This window comes from Amblyomma mixtum, chromosome 1, assembly GCF_055824585.1.
Source record: "Amblyomma mixtum isolate Tamu chromosome 1, ASM5582458v1, whole genome shotgun sequence".
NCBI lineage: Eukaryota > Metazoa > Arthropoda > Arachnida > Ixodida > Ixodidae > Amblyomma > Amblyomma mixtum.
In genome coordinates this window covers 217,691,572-217,710,826 of record NC_143012.1, presented here as the reverse complement: position 1 = coordinate 217,710,826, position 19,255 = coordinate 217,691,572, and the positions used below count along the sequence as shown (strand labels likewise).

The 19,255-nt window shown below is 46.7% G+C and overlaps 1 protein-coding gene across 1 annotated transcript in view; it reads left to right on the top strand.

Moving 5' to 3' along the window:
- Window positions 1–17,417, top strand: part of LOC149370903 (carbonic anhydrase-related protein 10-like) — a 183,110-nt gene extending 165,693 nt beyond the window's left edge. The window contains exons 7-10 of the mRNA XM_089563499.1: window positions 1,567–1,721; window positions 12,071–12,202; window positions 12,990–13,032; window positions 15,366–17,417. Of these exons, the coding sequence (XP_089419625.1) occupies window positions 1,567–1,721; window positions 12,071–12,202; window positions 12,990–13,032; window positions 15,366–15,391 (356 nt within the window). The 3' untranslated portion in view covers window positions 15,392–17,417. The remainder of the gene's footprint in view (window positions 1–1,566; window positions 1,722–12,070; window positions 12,203–12,989; window positions 13,033–15,365) is intronic.
- The last annotated feature ends 1,838 nt before the right edge of the window (window positions 17,418–19,255 follow it).

Below are 19,255 nucleotides of genomic sequence, written 5' to 3'. Positions count from 1 at the left end.
TTTATTGTTTTCCCTGTCTTTCGTTCATGTAGCTTCGATGTTATCCTTGCTTTTTGCTGGCTTTCCGCTAATTGGTCGTACAAATGAAAAAAGGCGCACCTGGAGCTCAAAATATTGGTGGGTCAATTGACGGAGATTGACAGAGACTGACGGCAGAGCTTGCGCAACCGTTAGCTGCACATGCGGACCGACACAACTAATAAGTTTTTGTGTCATTTCGACCGCTAACTGCTCGTAAACTGTGTTTTCGCAAATATGATTGCAGCAGCTTTATCTGTGATATATTAAACGGCTCCGCATCCGAATAAGCGCCTTACAAGAAGCTTCTAAAGTTGAGCTCCAAGAATGCGAGTGCCTGAAGTTGGGCACTCGAATGAGTGCTTGCCGAGTGCGGGGACCTTGTACGCATGTCAGGGCGTGTTTTCCTCTGTGTCGTCAGCGTAGGACAGAACACGTTTGAACAGAAGCTCTTCTACAGTAACGACAACTTCCGGGACACCCACAATGTGGGCAACGCAAAAGTGGCAAGGGATTCAGGCCCCTTTTAGCTGTACAGCCTTCTGAGATATTATGGTAACCTTTGGGGATGAGCCATGACGAGGGAATGATAGCAGTGTTTACGTCTTGTCGCTTACACTCTTGGGGAACAACAAAAGAATCTCGCACAATTTATTCAAAGTTAATAGGATTTCTGCCACAGCTGGAGCAGATACTTGCCCCCTTGCATGTGCATGATGAGAGATCTTCAACAGATGGAAAGAGAGAGTGCTTGAATAGTAACGTAGCAGGCATCGGACCAGCGACCCCCGTAGCGTGAGACCTGCGTCTTAAGCATGGTGCTCGGCTGCTGATCAGAAAGACGCGGATTGATTCCGACCATGGCAGTTGCATTTTGAAGGAGGTGGAATGCGAGAAGACCGGGTACTGTACGATTTCAGTGGACGTTAAAGAACCCCAGGTGGTCAAAATTATCTGCGGCCCTTGTCTACACCGTCCTTCATAGCCTGGGTCGCTTTGGGAAACACCATAAGCCATAAACTTTTCTTTGCTCACTGATTGACTGAGCAGACTCGGATGTGTTGGTACAATATTTACATCGTCTTACTGAATGAGACCTTGTAGCTTATAGCGGGTCAGTAGCCTAAGAAAATAGTGTAGAAGATCGCTTACTGAACAAAGCGATTGCTTAGCTTAGTCTAGCTAAGCTTATACTCGCATGTGCCATATGTGAGAAAGCCTCTCATCGTGCTGAACGCCGACCGCAAAGTCAAGCTGCACCTGAATAGCACGACGACAGACTTTGTGGACATACAGGGAGTCGAATTTGGGAATTGGCAAAAAAGAAGCCAGTAATTCATAAAATACAAGATTCATATTACTGACATGATAAATTGTTTTTAACAGGTACTAAACTGATCTCTGTTTCTGTATATTCAAAATTTTCACAGATAGTTCATTTTTAATTCCTTTGTTCCTATATTATGTGCACTCGACGCGATGAAGTGGGTTTATCCACCATGTGGCTCCATGCTAATAGCCCGTCGTGGCACTCTGTCTGCCCTGCAGGCCAGGAGGCGGCCATGAAGCACCTGTCGATCAAAGAGCTGCTTCCTGAGACGGACCACTTCATGACGTACGAAGGGTCGCTCACCATGCCCGGCTGCCACGAAACGGTCACCTGGATCGTGCTCAACAAGCCCATCTACATCACCAAGCAACAGGTACAGCTTCCCTGCATCACTCTCCTCCTCCTCCTCCTCCTCCGTTCATATATCCTTCTTTCTCTCTTTTTGCTGCTCGAAATTATAGGTGTCCAGTCGTAAAGTGCGAAATTAGGTTGATGCACGACAACCCTGACACCCGTATTAACGACATGTTCGGGTCTGGTATGATCTGGCTACAATGATAACCTCGTTGTGCTATCGCACATCGCGCGACGTCGCAGAGCAAGCACTTGGCGGACGATTAGGAGATGAATACTTGTAAATTGTTTTCAGCTAATTTTGGTATCGCTTCGGCAGGTCCATTTTCGTGAGCCGTGCAGTAATCAGAGACTCTATGGTGCAATATGTGGTGGCCTGCCTCTTATCAAAGTCATTGGAATGCAGCAAGCCCAAAAGTCATGATGAAAGGAGGGGGAGCATCACCTCACTGACGCGATGAATTTGCTGGCAGTCGTCTTTTGTGGGACAGGGATTTGAAAGAACCAGCCATTGTTACCCTCCTTCGTAGTACGTGACAGCGTGTACTTCCTAATTTTACCGAAACAGACATTCTGCTGAAGGTGACGGCCATTAAAGTGCGGAGGAACACGCATTGTTCCTACAGAATATTGCATCCTAGCCTTCACCCCAACATCACATAGTTGGTCCCCTATTCCTTGGTCTTGAAAATTCAGCTTCTGCTTTCAATGAACAAGAATAAGCGACTTGAAGTATGTTGCTTAGTGGCCTTATTTACACGAAATCATTTATATCCGTATTATTTGCGCTCTCATCACTGTATAGTCGGTGTACGTATGCCAGCAGTGCTGAAGGTGTTCGGCAAATGTAAGGGCAAGCGTAGCAGGGGGCGGCAGAAAGTTAGTTGGGCGGATGAGATTAAGAAGTTTGCGGGGATACGGTGGCCGCAACTGGCGAAGGACAGGGTTAATTAGAGAGACATGTGAAAGGCCTTTGCCCTGCAGTGGGCGTAGTCAGGCTGATGATGATGATGAAGGGGCCATTTGTTGAAGTTGAGGAATTAAACTAAAGAAATCGTACTTCTCGTTTACTTCCTTCTTTGAATAGTTAAACGCAGCATGATGTAGCGCAATGACTGTCGCGATTACGGCTGCAATAAAGTGCTCTGGATAGATGCTCGCAGTTTCCTCTACATCTGTGCTTCCCTTGCTTCAAAATCTATGCTTCATTATGCGCTGTCTTGCAATTTCTTTAGTCTCGCAGTTGTTCTTGAAGAGGTCTTACGCTCATTCGGACATGATCATGCCCCCACGTTGCGCACGCCGGTATAATGACTAGGCTTTCTTCGAACGAGTAATAAGGGTCATCTGAGACATCGTGGTGCGCGTCTTCGGGTCGCATATGGCGTGTCCACCCTGCAATTTGCAGAACCTAAATCTGCTCGAGGACGAAAAAAAGCGTATCTAAAATAATCCCGCTGTAAGGATATCAAGATAATCTGGCTAAGCTTTGTTTCTACCTATTTTTCTCTTTCTCTGTGTCCTTCTATCTGTGAGGAGCTCAGGTCGAAACATTTTTCTCTGAAATGACAGTCCAAACAGCAACCTCGACCCTACAAAAGCCGTTTGCGCTAGATAGCTACTGCCTAACGAGGGCCCATGGGAGATTACCGCGTCTTATCCAAAGTAACCCAACATGCTGCTTTCATGGACGACGAAACTGACATAATTAGCTTCCTTTCTATGCTCCCATGCTTCCGGGGTACAAGCTTTACAAGCGGGGTACAAGTTAAGCCCCTTAGGTCAAGTAAACCACGTATCCCCTTCCTCTGTTTTGTCCTTTACAAGGACGGACACTGTCAGGCGTTGCAATTTACTCGTGCAGAGCCATTTCAAAAATCTTGCGGGCAAGAAATTAAAAATCTAATGGGTCACGGTATAAAAAACGATTAACTACTACTTTCTTCAATAAATATGTTTAAAAAGACGCAGGAGAGGGTAGTTAACATCAGACGAGACTCTGTGTGCAAAGCACAGCGCCGCTAAAAACTTCTGAAACAGGAGCCAAATTAGTGGGCCTACTTCGGCACGAAAAACGATCGAATCGTTTTAGCGTATATGCGCGTTAAGTCAGGCTGTTCTTTGAGCCGTACCTCTATGCGTCCGCTGTCTTCACGGCCATTTTGTCAACAGCGTTAAGCAATGACGGAACGATGAATCCCTTGAGCTAAAAACGATGGAAGGCATGCACTTATTGTACCCCTAGAGTGTTTGTGACTGCCTGTTTTTAATGCTACGGGTGCTTACCAATTGATCGTTTTTCTTCCTAACCAGACAACGCGAATTTTAACCGTTTTCCTCCTTCACTGCGGGTCTGAACTGCGCTCCCCTTTTGTTTGTGATTCTTCATTACCCGCGCATCTTGACAACGTTTAATGAAAGCGCCTGCATTCCAAAAAGTTGTTTGATTAAATTGCTAATAAGGCAGCTTGATGTCCTTCTCGCGACGCAGCAAACACGAGAACGCCGCACTCGAGAAGCATCAGAGCAAGTACAGCACACCGCATGGCTTCTTTTCTTCGCCTCACCGCGTCCTTCTTGGCTGAGAAAAGTATGCTCGCTATTTATAAAAGAAGCTGGCCTTTTGCCATTTCCCCCCCCCCCCCCCCCCCTCCTGTTCTTCACCACCGCCTCATCTCCCTTGTTTCATTCTTGCTCGCAGTTCTGGTTTGCTGCCATCACAATTGGCTAACTTCGTCCTGTTGTACGTTTTCTTTTCTTTCTCCCTTTTTACTCTTGTTGACGCTAGGTGCGGAAGGAAAGAAGGAAAGAAAGAGGTAGTCTGAAGCCCTAGCGGAGCTGCTCTCTGCCGTGGCGAAGCAGGATCTGCGCATAACTTTGTACGGGGTGGCGTGGCGGGCACAGGCGAATAGGAAACCGAAGCGACGGGCAGGTTGAGCGCGACGCTGCCGGGACAAGCAGGCCCGGACTCACGGAGATTAGCGAAGGCTGCGACAGAACGCCCCCCCCCCCCCCCCCCCCCTCCCCCTTTATCTCCCTTTCTCCTTTTCTCTTGGAGGACTCCCGCCCAGCCTCCTTGAAACACGACGCTCCAGTAATTAGTCTCTCGCCCTCTCAAAGGAAGAGACAAAAGACCCCGAGGAAGGGGGAGGGATGAAGAGGGCGAGAAATAGCACGGAGTGAGGCAAAGCGGGCACGGGCCGAAACAATGTTCCACTTCCGTTGCCGTTCATTTTTTCTTTCTGTTTGCACTTCTGGTTATTTTTATTTCTGCGTTTCGCCTCGTATGTATACGCTCTTTGAAACCTCGTCAGTCATGCGACCTCTTCCTTCATTCGTGATGCCCAGCGTGTTTCTTTTTTTTTTGTATACAGCGCTTTGCAAGCGCCCGCACGAGCATTCCTCTCCCTACCCGCTTTCCCCTTTTCCTCTTCCACCCAAGCGTGTATCATTTTACTTTTGGCGCATACGCGCTCTCTCGTTCATATGCATGCGCTCCTCGACCGTGTAAGCCAATATCTGCCCCCACCGTTCCCCCGTATAGCCGGTCCCCGCTGCTTGCATGCGTGCTTGCATGCAGGCTTATATATGCGACCGCGGGGAAACATTGGGGTGGGGGGGGGGGGGGGGGTGGGGGGGGGGGGATGCCGCCGCCTCCGCCGTCATCTCGCCTTTCTTCTTGGCGGGCGGACAGGGGGGCCTAGTTATACGTTCGCCTGGAACTGATTTCGGTTCAAAAACATAGCCGTTCCCCGTAAAGTTCTGCGGATGGAAGGAGTGAAGGTGGAGCGGAAAGACTGCGCTTAAGTTAAACGAAAGAGAGACAAGGAGGTTGACGTCGTATAATATGTCTGGCTTCGCTCCCTGTTCTGCGTCTGCCCAGGACTCGGCGAACGCTCTCTGCTTCTTTTTTGGATGGTTGAAAGTTTTCTGACACCGACTCAACACTGTCTTCTTGCGACTTGAAAAAAGAACTGCGGCATGCTTATTTTTCCACAAGAAAGAGAGCGTGGTGTGGTTGTAACGGTAGCTTCTACGTGAGCGTGAGTGGGCGCGCTTAATGATTTTTATCTTTACCTTTTTTGGTTTCATGTTCTCGAGTTCAGTGTGTGCCAGTGCACATTAGAAAACTTTTCTAGAGATTTGTTTTTTTTTTAAGTGGCTGTAATCAAGGCAAGATTAAATGTTGCTGGTTTGCTTTCTGCTATGGAAGCATTTGGGAGGAAGCTACGCCTGCTGGTTCTGTGAAATTACAGATTTAAAGGCTCTCCTGTCCGCCTGAGAAAGATATATATATATATATATATATATATATATATATATATATATATATATATATATATATATATATATATATATATATATATATATATATATATATATATATATATATATATACAAGTGAGCGAACAGCCAGAAACGAGGCCAGGACAGCTTCAATTACACGGAACCTTAATCACCAGGGGAGAAAGGTAGCGGAGTTGGAAAAGGCGAGACAGCCGCCTGTCATCTACTCGTTGTCGCTCCTGCGACTTGCCTTAAAAACAAAAAGAGAAATAGAAAGAAGTAACCTGAAATTATTCCTGGGAGCCCCTCAACTGAAAGTGATACGCGGTTTATTCATACCGTCATCCCCTTACGTCCCTTTCTCTCTTGGAGACAAAAGCCCCTTCATTTTTGAAACTGAGTGACGCTAATGGAATGAGCGTATTTTACGTGGAGTTCCATAGCTGCCGTCTTGTGTCGCGCTTTTGACATCGAGGAGAAAGAGATGGAGAAAGCATGGGATGAGAACCGCATTACCTCAGACTGACTCTTACACATTTCGTTCTTCTGGTCCGCCAAGATGAAGAGGATCCTCCTAAGAATGACAGCCGCCGGCGTCTTGTCGCGCTTTTTCTTCTTGCACCAGCTAGAAGCGCAGTCCAAAGCTAAAGACTCGCCTTCGTTTTAGAGCTGAAGGCGCCTGGAGCTGCGAGAGATTTTCCAAGCCTCCGCAGAGCCCCCTGTGTGCATAAAAAGAAAAAAAAAGAAGAGACGAGCCGCATTTTGTTTCTATTGTTGAAAACTATGCAAACCAGCCTTTTAGAATATGCCACTCCGTAGTGACTTTTGCCAGAGTTCTTCAAATCTCATTATGTGAGATGTTCAAAGTGCTCCGTGCTGTGAAGAAAGTTGGGTGCTGCGATCCCAGTCTGCTCCGTTTTTCTGAGGTTTGCACAAGAACAGAAGACGGAAGAAAAAAATCCAACTTCTCTGATCGAGAGTAGGCGCTATCATGAAAAGCATTGCAGGAAATGTTGATACCACTCATGAGCTTGGCGCATGATGGCCTTAATTGCCTATGTGCCCAACCCAACCCAACCCAACCTAACCTAACCTAACCTAACCTAACCTAACCTAACCTAACCTAACCTAACCTAACCTAACCTAACCTAACCTAACCTAACCTAACCTAACCTAACCTAACCTAACTTAACCTAACCTAACCTAACCTAACCTAACCTAACCTAACCTAACCAAACCCAACCCAACCCAACCGAGCACAGCACAGCACAGCACAACACAAGGACTACTCCTCCCCGAAGTCGTTGGTTTCCCGAGGGACGGGTGTTCCTACGCTGGTTCGGCGCGCTGAGCGGCAGTGATTCTGACCCAAAAATACCGCGGTAGCTTTCGTTCTAACGCGCACAATGACGCATCTCTGGCAGAGTTTGTTTAGCGGCGCTGAGTGTTTTCATTTTATAGGCTCGCCGTATCTGTTCATTAGGCTCCAATCTGGCGTGCACACAAACGCAAACTCGACGGCGCAAACGGCTTCTCATCCGTCCGGTCTGTACGAGCGTCGTTCGGGCTCTACGGCTTCCAAGCGATGCATACTGAGAATTGGGGTAAGGCGCACAGTGCTCTGTGCTCCCGCATTTGTTTAGTGCCGAGCTTGGGAGCACAGACACGCAACCTTGATGGCGAAGGTGCCCTCTCACCGATCCGTCGGCATGCGTGTCATGCCGGCACAGCGAGTTCTAAGCGATGTGGCAAAACAATCTTGATAAAATCACCACACGCTATCTTCAATCTCCAGTAGCCTTGATAGCATTCGGAAGGAAAGTTTCAGAATGTTTCCGTTACAATTCGGGCTCCGTATTTGGCGTCGTGTTCAAATACTTGTTCGATTTTAGAGTCGCCGCGTTTCCCGGACGATGTTCTCGTCAGCCTGTCAGTAATGTGAAATAAAAGCATTCCATGCTTAATGAGGGGGAGTTGGGGGATCGGTCACTGACGGCGTAGTATGACAAATGTCGAGTCATGGGCCTTATCGATTAGACAGAGATAGCGCACAAACCCACACACACGTTGTGCTCAGCAACTTCAGCATATAAACCCAGCTTACTTTTTTTTTACTGCGACAGTGTACTGCTGGCATAAAGTATTAAGCATGAAATGCTTTTAGCTCCCGTTGTCGGCAGTGTGGTGACGTCATGCTGAGACCGAAAGCCAACATTCGGGCACTGAATTCCACTCATCCAGGCACTGGATTCCACACATCCGGGAGCTGAAATGAGAACATCCGGGTGCCGTACGAGATTTAACGAGACTCTCTAAGAGAGAGGGCCGCTTAGAGCAAGAGGGCAGCTCCAGGGCGAGAAGGGTTTTGGGCGGGAAAACTGCTTCCGCGCCGTCCCCAAGGATGGCTAGTTAGTTAGTTAGTTAGTTTATGAGGTTTAACGTCCCAAAGCGACTCAGGCTATGAGAGACGCCGTAGTGAAGGGCTCCGGAAATTTCGACCACCTGGGGTTCTTTAACGTGCACTGACATCGCACAGTACACGGGCCTCTAGAATTTCTCCTCCAAAGAAATTCCAGCCGCTGCGGCGGGATCGAACCCGCGTCTTTCGGGTCAGCAGCCGAGCACCATAACCACTGAGCCACCGCGGCGGCCAAAGGATGGCGCCGCGGTCCCACACTCACGCATGTAAAAGACCGGCCGCTGGGCCTTCAGCTCATGACGTTTCCCTCTTTGGCAGGCAGATGTATACACGCTCGCGGAGTATTTGAATGCGCTGCATATACATTCTTGTCAGGCCTGCGTCTCGTCGTGTCCGCGTACGCTTCTGCATCGTCCTGCATTTCAATGCCGCCACCGTCACAGCTGCTTAAGCCGAGCAATGGAGCCTGACAGAAACCGGATACAGCTGACGAGGCAGGGCGGAAGAGATTTCCCAGGCACTCACAGGAAACGACTGCGTCCACATGGACCAGTGCAGAGTACGTGTGGTGTGGTGTGTTGAACACTAGACCCATTTCAAGATTTTGACTAGTATGTACCATCTACAACCAATGTGTTATGCCCGTAAACATTTTATGCTTACTCTACTCTCGGTTACGGGAGAGGTTGAGATTTTTATTTACAGATAGATATACACCCCTGACTCTCGATGGAAATTCAGTAACGTCTGGTGGAGCGGCCCAGAGATTGTGTTCTACACTCGCCGGTTGACCTGCGGGCGGTCCGCACCAGAGCAGGTGTTTCTGCCAGATGGCGCGCAAAGAGGGGCAGTCCAGAGCGCCTAGTGTCTGCCTCGCAGGCAGGAGCAGGATAGAAGGGGCAAGGTCACCAAACGGGCGACGGCCAGATTACCGCTGGGGTGGTGGCTACATGAAGGAGTAACCTTCTGAGCCAGACCTCTTCCCAGAGACCCAGCTTCTGCTTCCAACTTTCCGCGCTCTTTATTGCGACGGAAGAGTACCAAATCTTGCCCCCTTTTTGCAGCCACCTATTATTCCTACACATCTTTGAACGTTTACTGCTTGGTTCGCCCGAGTATTGAACGAAACCGAGCAGCGAACAGCAGAACACTGCCGCCACAATTGTTGAAAAGTTCAAAACTCTGTTGACTTGAGCAGCAAGGATTTCAATTTCGCAAAACGGCTCCTCTGTGGACCGCTGGTCTTCCCACGTCTTGTGAAAGTTAGATTTAAAGTCGGAGTATCATCACAGGGCGGTTGTGTCCGCGTTCAACACGAGATTGTATGGGAGGGATTCAATTAAAGACAGTCGCAGTCTACTTTTGTGTGCAAAGCCGCACGTGCCGTTCTCCGTCGCGCTTTTTGCTGGAAAGGAGGGAAGCACAAAAGTCAGAAGATATGACGCGACACGTGCAGGTCCTCAGAACAGCGATAAAAAAGAAAAAAAAAGTCAAGTTGTGTTAAAGCCGTGCTAGAAGTAGAGGGAGCGGTCGCCTGGAGTCAAAGAACGGCGTCAGGAACGCGGGACAGGCTAAATTATAATTGAGTCAGTGTCTGAATCTCCAGATTAAGATTCGTATTTTCGTTATGAAAATATTTGCCCTCGCGCCAATTCCAAGCCTTTTCATTCTTTTTTTTCATTCACATGATCAAAAACGATTACGACCTCTCGCATTGAACAAAATTGTCGTCGCATGACAACTTGCAGACAAGGCGTATGGAACAATCGGTTTAGTTTTTTTTTTCGTATGAAACAATGAGAGTAGACATCTTAAACTGCCGCGTCTGCATACATGGCCATAAATTTAATTTAAGACTGTAGATATAGGCAGAGCCCGAAATTGTTCGGATCTGCGTTTGTCAGGAATCAGTAAAACTAGCACTTCAGCGTTTGACTTCAGCGATGGCAGCTTAATAAACACTGTCTTCTAGAATTCACTCTTTAGTTGTTTTTTTTACAGAGAATTAATTTAAGTTTTCGAATCATCATTATTCTTCGCAACACAAGAGTTGCCTTTGTTTGATATGAATAAGAATAGGTTGCGCTAATTAAACTAAATTTTTTTTAAGTTCGGTTTTTGCTGACTTGAAAGTGCAGCGTAGATTGAAGTGCCGTTCCCTGAGATACAATCTTGTCTTAATCGAGCGCAGCAATTATTTTCGACTGTCTTATGCAGGCGTGACTGGGGTAACGCAGTAGCAAAGGACATTTGAGATAGCGTTTTTTTCATTTTACTGTACTGTTTCGTATTGTAGTAAGTATAATTTCCTAATCCTCTTTCGCAATCCGTCATTTCTGTAAGCTTCCGTGCCTGCTCAATAAGGAGGGTCCTCCCACCACCTCCGTAAGAACTTTGTGGTATCATGCGCATAGATCTGCATGCGTTATCAGTGTTCCATGTGGCATTCAGAGCAACCACGCAAACCTTTCGATGTAAACTGACATTTCCGGGATGTGTCTTCAATTTTCAGGATTTGGTGCCGCGGTTTATTGGACGCGGGGGCTCGCCAGGTGCTGCCGCTTGCCACATCCCCGAAACTGTGCACCCCGTTTAATTTCGGTTTGCAACACCGCGGCAAAAAGTTGCCCTGCCTTCTTCCTATGGGCGCGTTCCTAGAGCAGAGCTTTGTCGAAAGACCACATACTGGGCACTTAGGGGCTTGCAAAGACATCTAGGCAGTTCAAATTCAGTTGGATTAATTGGGTTTCTGATTAGTTCGCAGCATCTCTACCTTACCTAGACATGGCGCAGTGTGGGTGGATGGGGCTCTAGGAAGATGACGCAGGTAATTTTTCACTCGAGCTCCATCTGTGTCGTCATAAAGCAACTACTCGTCGCTCCTCATTGGTTTCCTCGTGATACTATATTCTCAAACTGCATGAAAATTGGCAGTGGCTTAGCTCGGCTATGTTGGGATATACGTAGCGAAAGCATGCGATACAGTTGGCGAAGCGAGCGGAAGCGAGCGCAACGACGAGGCAAGCGGTGTGACGTCATACCGAACGGCGGCGGCGGCTCCGCGTCGGGTCGCGCGGTTTGACGTTATGGCGCAGGGAGCGCGCGGCGTCCGCCAGCTGCGGCGGTTGCTATGCAACGGCTCAGGGTCGGTCTCTGTGCCTACTCGGAGCAGCGCCACAGCGAAATCGCAAGTTCGTGGCCAATTTAGCTTTAGCTACAAAATGACATGTCTAACCGATGTAACACAAAATTCCAGTAGTTGATAAACTAAAAGAGATTCCTGACAGCATCAGACACCTTTAGCATACCGTGTACCGTGTTACCGTTAGCACAGTAGCAGGATCCCACCTACACTAATGCACCCGCACGGATTGGCCCCGTTGCTGCAGGCGCGCGCGCAGCTGCCGAGTACCTGGCGCCACCTGGCGACCTCAAGGCGATTTGCGCATGCGCACTGACGACGCTCGGGCTCCCAGTAGGCACTCCGTTAAAGGTAACGGTAGCACGGTACACGGTATTCTAGAGGTGTCTATTATCCAAAAACCGAAACTGGTCGTAATTGTGGTACAATTCTGTACCTTCTGCTGCTCTGTCCCTTCTTAACCCTTTTCCGCAGTTTTGATCGCTTTCTCATCGTCTGTTTTTCCTTTCCTCTGTCGCAGCTTTATCTTCTGCGAAAGCTGATGCAAGGCGACGAGCTGAACGCCAAGGCTCCGCTGTCGGACAACTTCAGGCCCACACTCCCGGTTAACCAGAGGCTGGTTAGAACCAACATTGACTTCAAGTGGAAACAGGTTGGTCCCCCCCGTCTCTCCATTCGCTGGTCTCGATCGCATTGAATAACAGCCGCCCAGTCCTCCTCGTGGGCAACACTAAAATGAAAGCCCGATGCCTATTGTTATCTCCTTGCCTTTAATGCTTTCACATTTTGGTCAACTAAAAGATCTTACTTCAGTACATGTTTACCTCGCATTTCATTCCAAGAAAGGCAAAATGTAATAGGCTTGCATCTATTCACTTGCCGAACACACCTGCTTGTCTTCCACATGTGTCCTTGAAGCAGACGTTCAGACGGGGCTAGTCATTCCTCAAGTGAAGACCTATTTCCTATTGTTTCGTGGCGTGCCATGTAACTGCAGAAGTAAAAAAAAACTGTTTGAAATTTGAACAGTTAGTTGCAACTAATTGACGGACAGAATATTTAACGACCTTTAGTGACCACTGCGTAAATTAACTATCTTAGCTGGTAGAGCTCTTTTTCTTTTTCTATGTTTTTTAAAGCGATGTTTCTTGCCTCGGGTCATAAAAGGGTATGTAATGACTGATGATGAGGATGCGTAAACTAGCACAGTAATTATGCTACGTATTGGGTCTTTTTTTCCTCCTCAAAGAAGACGTACTTTTTTATTATTTTCCTCTTAATTTTGTTTAGGCGGCTTCTTTATCCACTAGCTAAATAAATCAGAGCGTCAAGAAAGAGCGAAAATGTTAGCTGGTTCTCCCCGTTTTATTTTGCCAATGAATAAAATAAATAAAAAAAGCGATGACTGACACTGACGTACCTTTTTTTTTCATTCGCAGGGCTCCAACTGCCCATCCATGTACAAAAACATGTATTATCAAGGTAAGTCCTCTACGACATGAGCGCAGTTGAATTTATTTCGGCCACGCTGTTATCTACATAAAACACTAGCAAGATTAGTAGGTGTAACTCGATGCCTGCACCAAAAAAAAAGGTGTACTCTTCATTTACACTTTGCAAAAAGAAAGCTTTAAAATAATAAAACGATACTTTTGGCGCTGATAAGGTAAACGCAGCGTGGATATATCGCCTTTACTTACCTTGCTAGGATTATGCTTATAGAAGCTTCTAGCTCTCACGTACTTTCCTTCTCAACAAAAAACAGGGCACATTTTTTTTAATCTCCGATGAATACAGGAACATTTGGCAAAAATATTTCTCCGCCAGTAATCCGACAGCTATGGAAGTGACCTAGGCGAAATTTTTTTAAATATGATTTTTACCACCCGTATGCTCTGGGAGTTCACATTTAAATTTGATTAGACAATTCTCAATTTTAACAAACTTGTGAGGTCTTCTCAACTAGTCAGTGCAGCTGTCGTCAGCAAACTGTCCCTATAGTTTTCAGGATAAAGTGTCATGAGGCTACAGACAGTTCTGAATTATTCCGACGTCACCGCTCGCACTATTACGTGACTTTTCTGAGCTCTGTCTCGAAACACTTCTTAACAGAACCGTGCTTTTGATACCACCACAATTTCTCAGTGCTTTTGTGTTTCGGCTGCTGATCTTAAGGACGCGAGATCGAATCCTTGCCGCCGTGGCGTCATTTGGAAGGAAGTGGTGCTAAAAATTGCCGTGTGCTGCGAGATGTCAGCGTACAGCCTTTGTCAAAAGTAACCAGGCTACATGGTGTGCTTCTCATTGGTATAACAGTCCTCACGGCTTCCTTAAAGATCAATAAGTTCTTTGAAGGTGAGAACAGGGGTTCTTCTTACCATACAGGGATTTAGAGCTTGAGGGCTGGCATAATAGCTTTAATTCTCGATTCCCGATGTATGGTGGAATCTCAATGTATGTAACTTATAGTTCCTGACCTGTAACGCGGTTTTCTGAAACGTTGAATGCCGTAGTTTTATGTTTTTTCCCCTCTATGAACTCAAAATAACTAGTGCGAATTTCTGTGTTTAGTTGTTTATTTTGCTGACCACTGTGTGATGTTGCCAGTGCGGGGCCTGTGGCCTTGTCAAGCTGCCGTTGTGACAGCTTTTTCCGCAGGCCTCCGGCATCATGTATGCATTATGTGAATAAAGTTATTATTATTATTATTATTATTAAAAATATATGACTGAGAAGAAAACCGTGGAGCCTGGTTACTTTAGACAAAGACTGTACCTTAACAGAACCGCAGGGGGACAGAATTAATCCGAAGCCCTCCACTACGGCATTAATTACAGCGCCACAAAGTACCAATAAGAATTGTGCTGCGTTTCGTCAATTAATAAGCAATGAAATTTGATTTAATTTTTCCATGTATAATAGATTCAGGATTCGTTACCGCATTCGATGACCAGCCGCAGTCAGCAAGTTCTTGGGCACTGAACAATGAGGAAGCGCCCTTCCGTGCAAGCAATTTTTTAAATTTTATTCCAGCCTTAGCTGACTCTACTGATTCATTTGCACAGTGCTCTACAGTTTTTGTTAGCGTTAGCGGATCGTGTTCCGCAGTTAGCGTGTATAGTCTTAGTCTATTGTTTTTTATATGCGTACTATCGTGATAAAAAGTTCCACTCACTATCATCTATTTAGCTTTTGGTTTGGTTTGGTTTATGGGGTTTAACGTCCCAAAGCAACTCAGGCTATGAGAGACGCCGAAGTGAAGGGCTCCGGAAATTTCGACCACCTGGGGTTCTTTAACACGCACTGACATCGCACAGCACACGGGCCCGTTTACTGCGCGATGTCAGTGCACGTTAAAGAACCCCAGGTGGTCGAAATTTGCGCAGCCCTTCACTACAGCGTCTCTCATAGCCTGAGTTGCTTTGGGACTTTAAACCCCATAAATCAAACCAAACCAAACCAAACCAAACCAAACCAAACCAAACCAAACCAAACCAAACCAAACCAAACCAAACCAAAAGTTAAATGGACGATGGTGAGTGGAAAGAAAAAAATTTCGACTCAGTCATGCGATTCAGTGCCCTGAAATATGTCAATGTATGCGGGCACGTGTATGCTCTACCTGCTGGCAACAATACCACGCAATTAGGACATTAGATGGAGCCGCAATAAACGTTTTTTCCGAAAACACGCGTCCCGTAATAAATTTATCACGATAGTACATGCATTCATCGGTCAAAAACGCTGTTCCTTATTGGTCAGATTACTAAATTAAAATTTCTGTTCCCTTTCCCTTCCCTGCACATACGCCACAGCGAACACCAAGTTCGTAGGACCGTGAGCGAGGGAGACTTCGAGGAGGACTTTCGAGGAACGGGCCACAATCCGGGCGAAGAGACCGTCTGCCTCGCAACATTCGACGCCATAGCGACTACGCAAATACGCCGACCATCGCTCCTCTTCCCGGTTGTGCTCGTGTGTGTTTTGTGCGTGTGCGTGCTTTAAGGGCGTGGGCATGTGCGCGGTATCACCCTGCGTTCCTCCCATTTTCCCCGACGAGCAGCCGGCAAAGAAGCGGCGTCTGAACCATTTCTCTGTCTCGCTCCCATGTGGGCCCACAACAGAAGCGGCGACATCGGTGGTTATCAGCGGGTGATATGAGCTTTGAGCAAGACGCTATTTGTTGACTGAATGAAACTAATGTTCTAACCAAACATCCTGGTTTATCAGTGCATGTCAAAAGAGCGTTTCTATGAGGGTAATAACAGACCGCTTCTTCGTTCCTCAAGTACGGCTGAGTGTACATGAAAGGGGGCTGCGGTGCACAAAACAGAAAAACGCTGGGAAGTTCTGAAATTTGGTTGACTACTGAACGAGTGAGCTGTTCGAGACGTATGCACGATAGTTACCGCACCTATTTTAGACGCTTTATTCGTGCAAGATTGCGTTGAAGGGCATCGGTGACAACCGCACACTATCTTAAGTCGCCAGGAAAGCACTGCGCTCTCGAGAATGTCCTTGAACATTCTTTACCAATCAATTAAGCTTCTTTAACAACAAGATACCTTTGGCTGAATTGCAGCAGTTTTGCTTACATAAACACTGGTCATTGTGAATGCTCATAGATATGAAAACATGCAACACTAACCATCAAAAATTATAGAGAGGTGAGGGGGGGGGGGGGAACAAGCCAGCAGCTTTCCAAATGAGAGGGCATAAGGCCTTCCTGTTTAAGCGGTGAGTTAGGTACAAAAGAATGGTAAGAGAAAGAAAAAAGTTGATTAACAAAGAGGAGGACGGAGACTGAATGACACAGCACGTACTCTCTTGTGCACCAAGATGAAAGCAATCCGACTCTCTGAACATGAAGAGGATTGAAAGCACTAAGTACAGAACGCAAATTTCATTCAAAGTACTGAAACAATGCAGAAAAGTAAAAGCAAGAGCACCAGTATTGTGTAGGAAGTTTGTGAATCACTTGCCCTCAAGAAAAGAAAATGTAGAATGAACTGGCGGCCCATCAAGGTACTTCCTCATCTAGATGGAGGAAACTGTCCGGCATAGCGAGGGGTAGTCGCAGCCGCCGACACTCCCCATGTGCAGAAAAGCGCACGTTGCTTTGAGTTAGCGTAGTCGATAACGATACTACACATCAGGCAGCACAGTTCGGACTCAACGCCACCCCTTGCCCCTGTACACTCCGAGCGCCCATGGCGCATTCGACGCGCGATTGAAGAGATAGAGCTCTGAGCAACGATTTAAGCCCCTTCCGCGAAACAGCCAAGGAAAAGACTCAGTAGTGGCAACGCGCCGGTCAGGGTGCTACTTAAATCGTTGGAGATGAGTTTGCAGGCGATAATCGTCAGTGTTGTCCAAACCTCCCGAACAGTCGCTACATTCATGGTTGGTTTGAAGAGTGGCCAATCAGAATAGACACAGTGGGAAAAGACTGCAGTCAACTGCGGACGGCACTTATCGTCAATGTTGTCAGTCGCTACATTCATGGTTGGTTTGAGGAGTGGCCAATCAGAATAGACATAGTGGGTAAAGACTGCAGTCAACTGCGGACGGCACTTATCGTCAATGTTGTCAGTCGCTACATTCATGGTTGGTTTGAGGAGTGGCCAATCAGAATAGACATAGTGGGAAAAGACTGCAGTCAACTGCGGACGGCACTTACGTGCAAAATGCTTAGCGGAAATGGCCACTTAGTTGGTGAAATAATTTTTTTTGGTTCTTTTGCTTTCTGTTTCTTAAAGTGTTCTTCGCGCGAACAAATCTATCCTGCGCCAAGCGGCTGATAAAGATAAAAATACGGGAGATGTCCCCTGGCTACAGCGCAGCTCCATGCAAAGCGGAATAATATTAAAGATTATTATTATTATCATCGTTATTGATTATAATCACAAATTTTTGCATCAATGATTTTAATTTGTTGAAATGACAAGTTGATGAAAGTGCTTGAGAAGTGCTAATATTATGTAGTGTTTTTTACAAAGTACAAAGAAAGCGAAAGTACTCAAAAGAGACGCAAGTACTTATTACCCTCACTACTTCAGTCGTCCTCGACGAAATTTCTGAGGAATGCATGAGGGCCTCATAGAAGGTTAAGCTTTCTCACTTGTAACGTCAAGTTATGCCGGAAAACATGACTTTAGGAGCAGCAGCCGCAGAAGGTGTTAAATATTTTTCACCCCCTCGTTTTGCTCAGCCATGTACACAGCTGCTGCTGCTGAAGACAGAGATCACAACATGCATGAAATGTTGAAACTCAAGCTCCTAGCTCCAGGGTAACTATCCACGCAAAACATTAAATCTGCAAAAAAATGCAAAAAAATGTGGTGGGTGTTCGTCTTGGGTGAATTTGTTTGCCTTTGTGAAGTGTTGTACGACACACGGATATTCACTGCTGTGATCGGGCAGCGCAGTCGGCTCGCTGGCGTCGACGTATCTCAAGACTTCGACTGTGACAAGCGACACGGTGGACACTGCGTGCGTCAGAAAGAGGAGTGCAACACAGGGAATGGCCTCGCCGGATGACGCGGCGGTGTAAGCAGCGCACCACGCCAGATTCTAGTGCTTCCTAGGACACGGACCTCACGTTTCTTTTAAACGACACCATGACGCGTTACTCGCGTTACCAGAGTGTTGGCGCCGCACATTGTTCTTGTCGCGAGACGGCTTGCATGTTGATGGAGGACGTTGAGAAATACTCCAGGTCTGCATGATGATCTCCGCTGTCACCAAGAAAAGAGGTTCTTAAAAGTGCTTTTTTGCGCCCTTGTTCCACCTTCTATTCTTTTACTTTTGCCTGCTCCGCGTATCTCTGTAATAGGCTTTGAAGCTGTCAGAGTTCAGCAAGATGAATTATGGTGAGCGTACGCAAAGAAATTTTAAATTTAAAAAGCCACTCGAAATGCAAAAAGCGAAGCATAGGTGTCTCTGTAAATGCATATGTGTCACAAGGCAGTCATGTGATTTCTTTCCAGCAGGCGCTCTAACTGGAGTTTGAAAGAGAAACACGACGACTACGCGCTGCGTTAATGAGATGCTTGTTTCTTATTTGTTTGAAATAAAATGGTATGACAAGCTGTGGGGTCGTCTACGTATTTATCCAGTGCTCCGGTTATCAACGGAGAACGCGGAGTGATCATCGTTTCAGTTTGCACGGGCCTATTATCCCATTTTATAGCCAAGAGTTACTCGCGCAGTCTTCAAATTTGTTCATGAATTATTATGCTAGCATGACGTCTAGCTGATGATCACAGAGTCATGGGTTAAACTTCTGCCGAAGCAGCCGTATTTCGGAGGGTAATTACGCTTGTGGGCTGCGTGATATCAGCGCATGCTGAAGAACCACATGTGGTCTCAATTAAGTCGGAGCCCATCACTACGGCGTCCCACATAATCCATTCAGAGCACGAACTGTTGGGCGAGCTGGTTTTGCATGGTTGATGTGAAGCGCAATGGCACACAGCATAAAAAAAAATCAGACGGAAGAGTCTCTTCCCTCTGCTTTTTTCTTAGGTCGTGTGCTGCTGCGCTGCTTCACATCCAACATAATCTATGTATAGCTTCGGTAATTTCTTTAGATTCGCTGCTTATTTCGCTATGTTCCAGCAAACTCAGGGATTTAATGGCTTTCCAGGAAAGAGGCCTTACTGCACGCTTTATGGCGAGATAAAAAGAAAAAGTTCTAACTGCA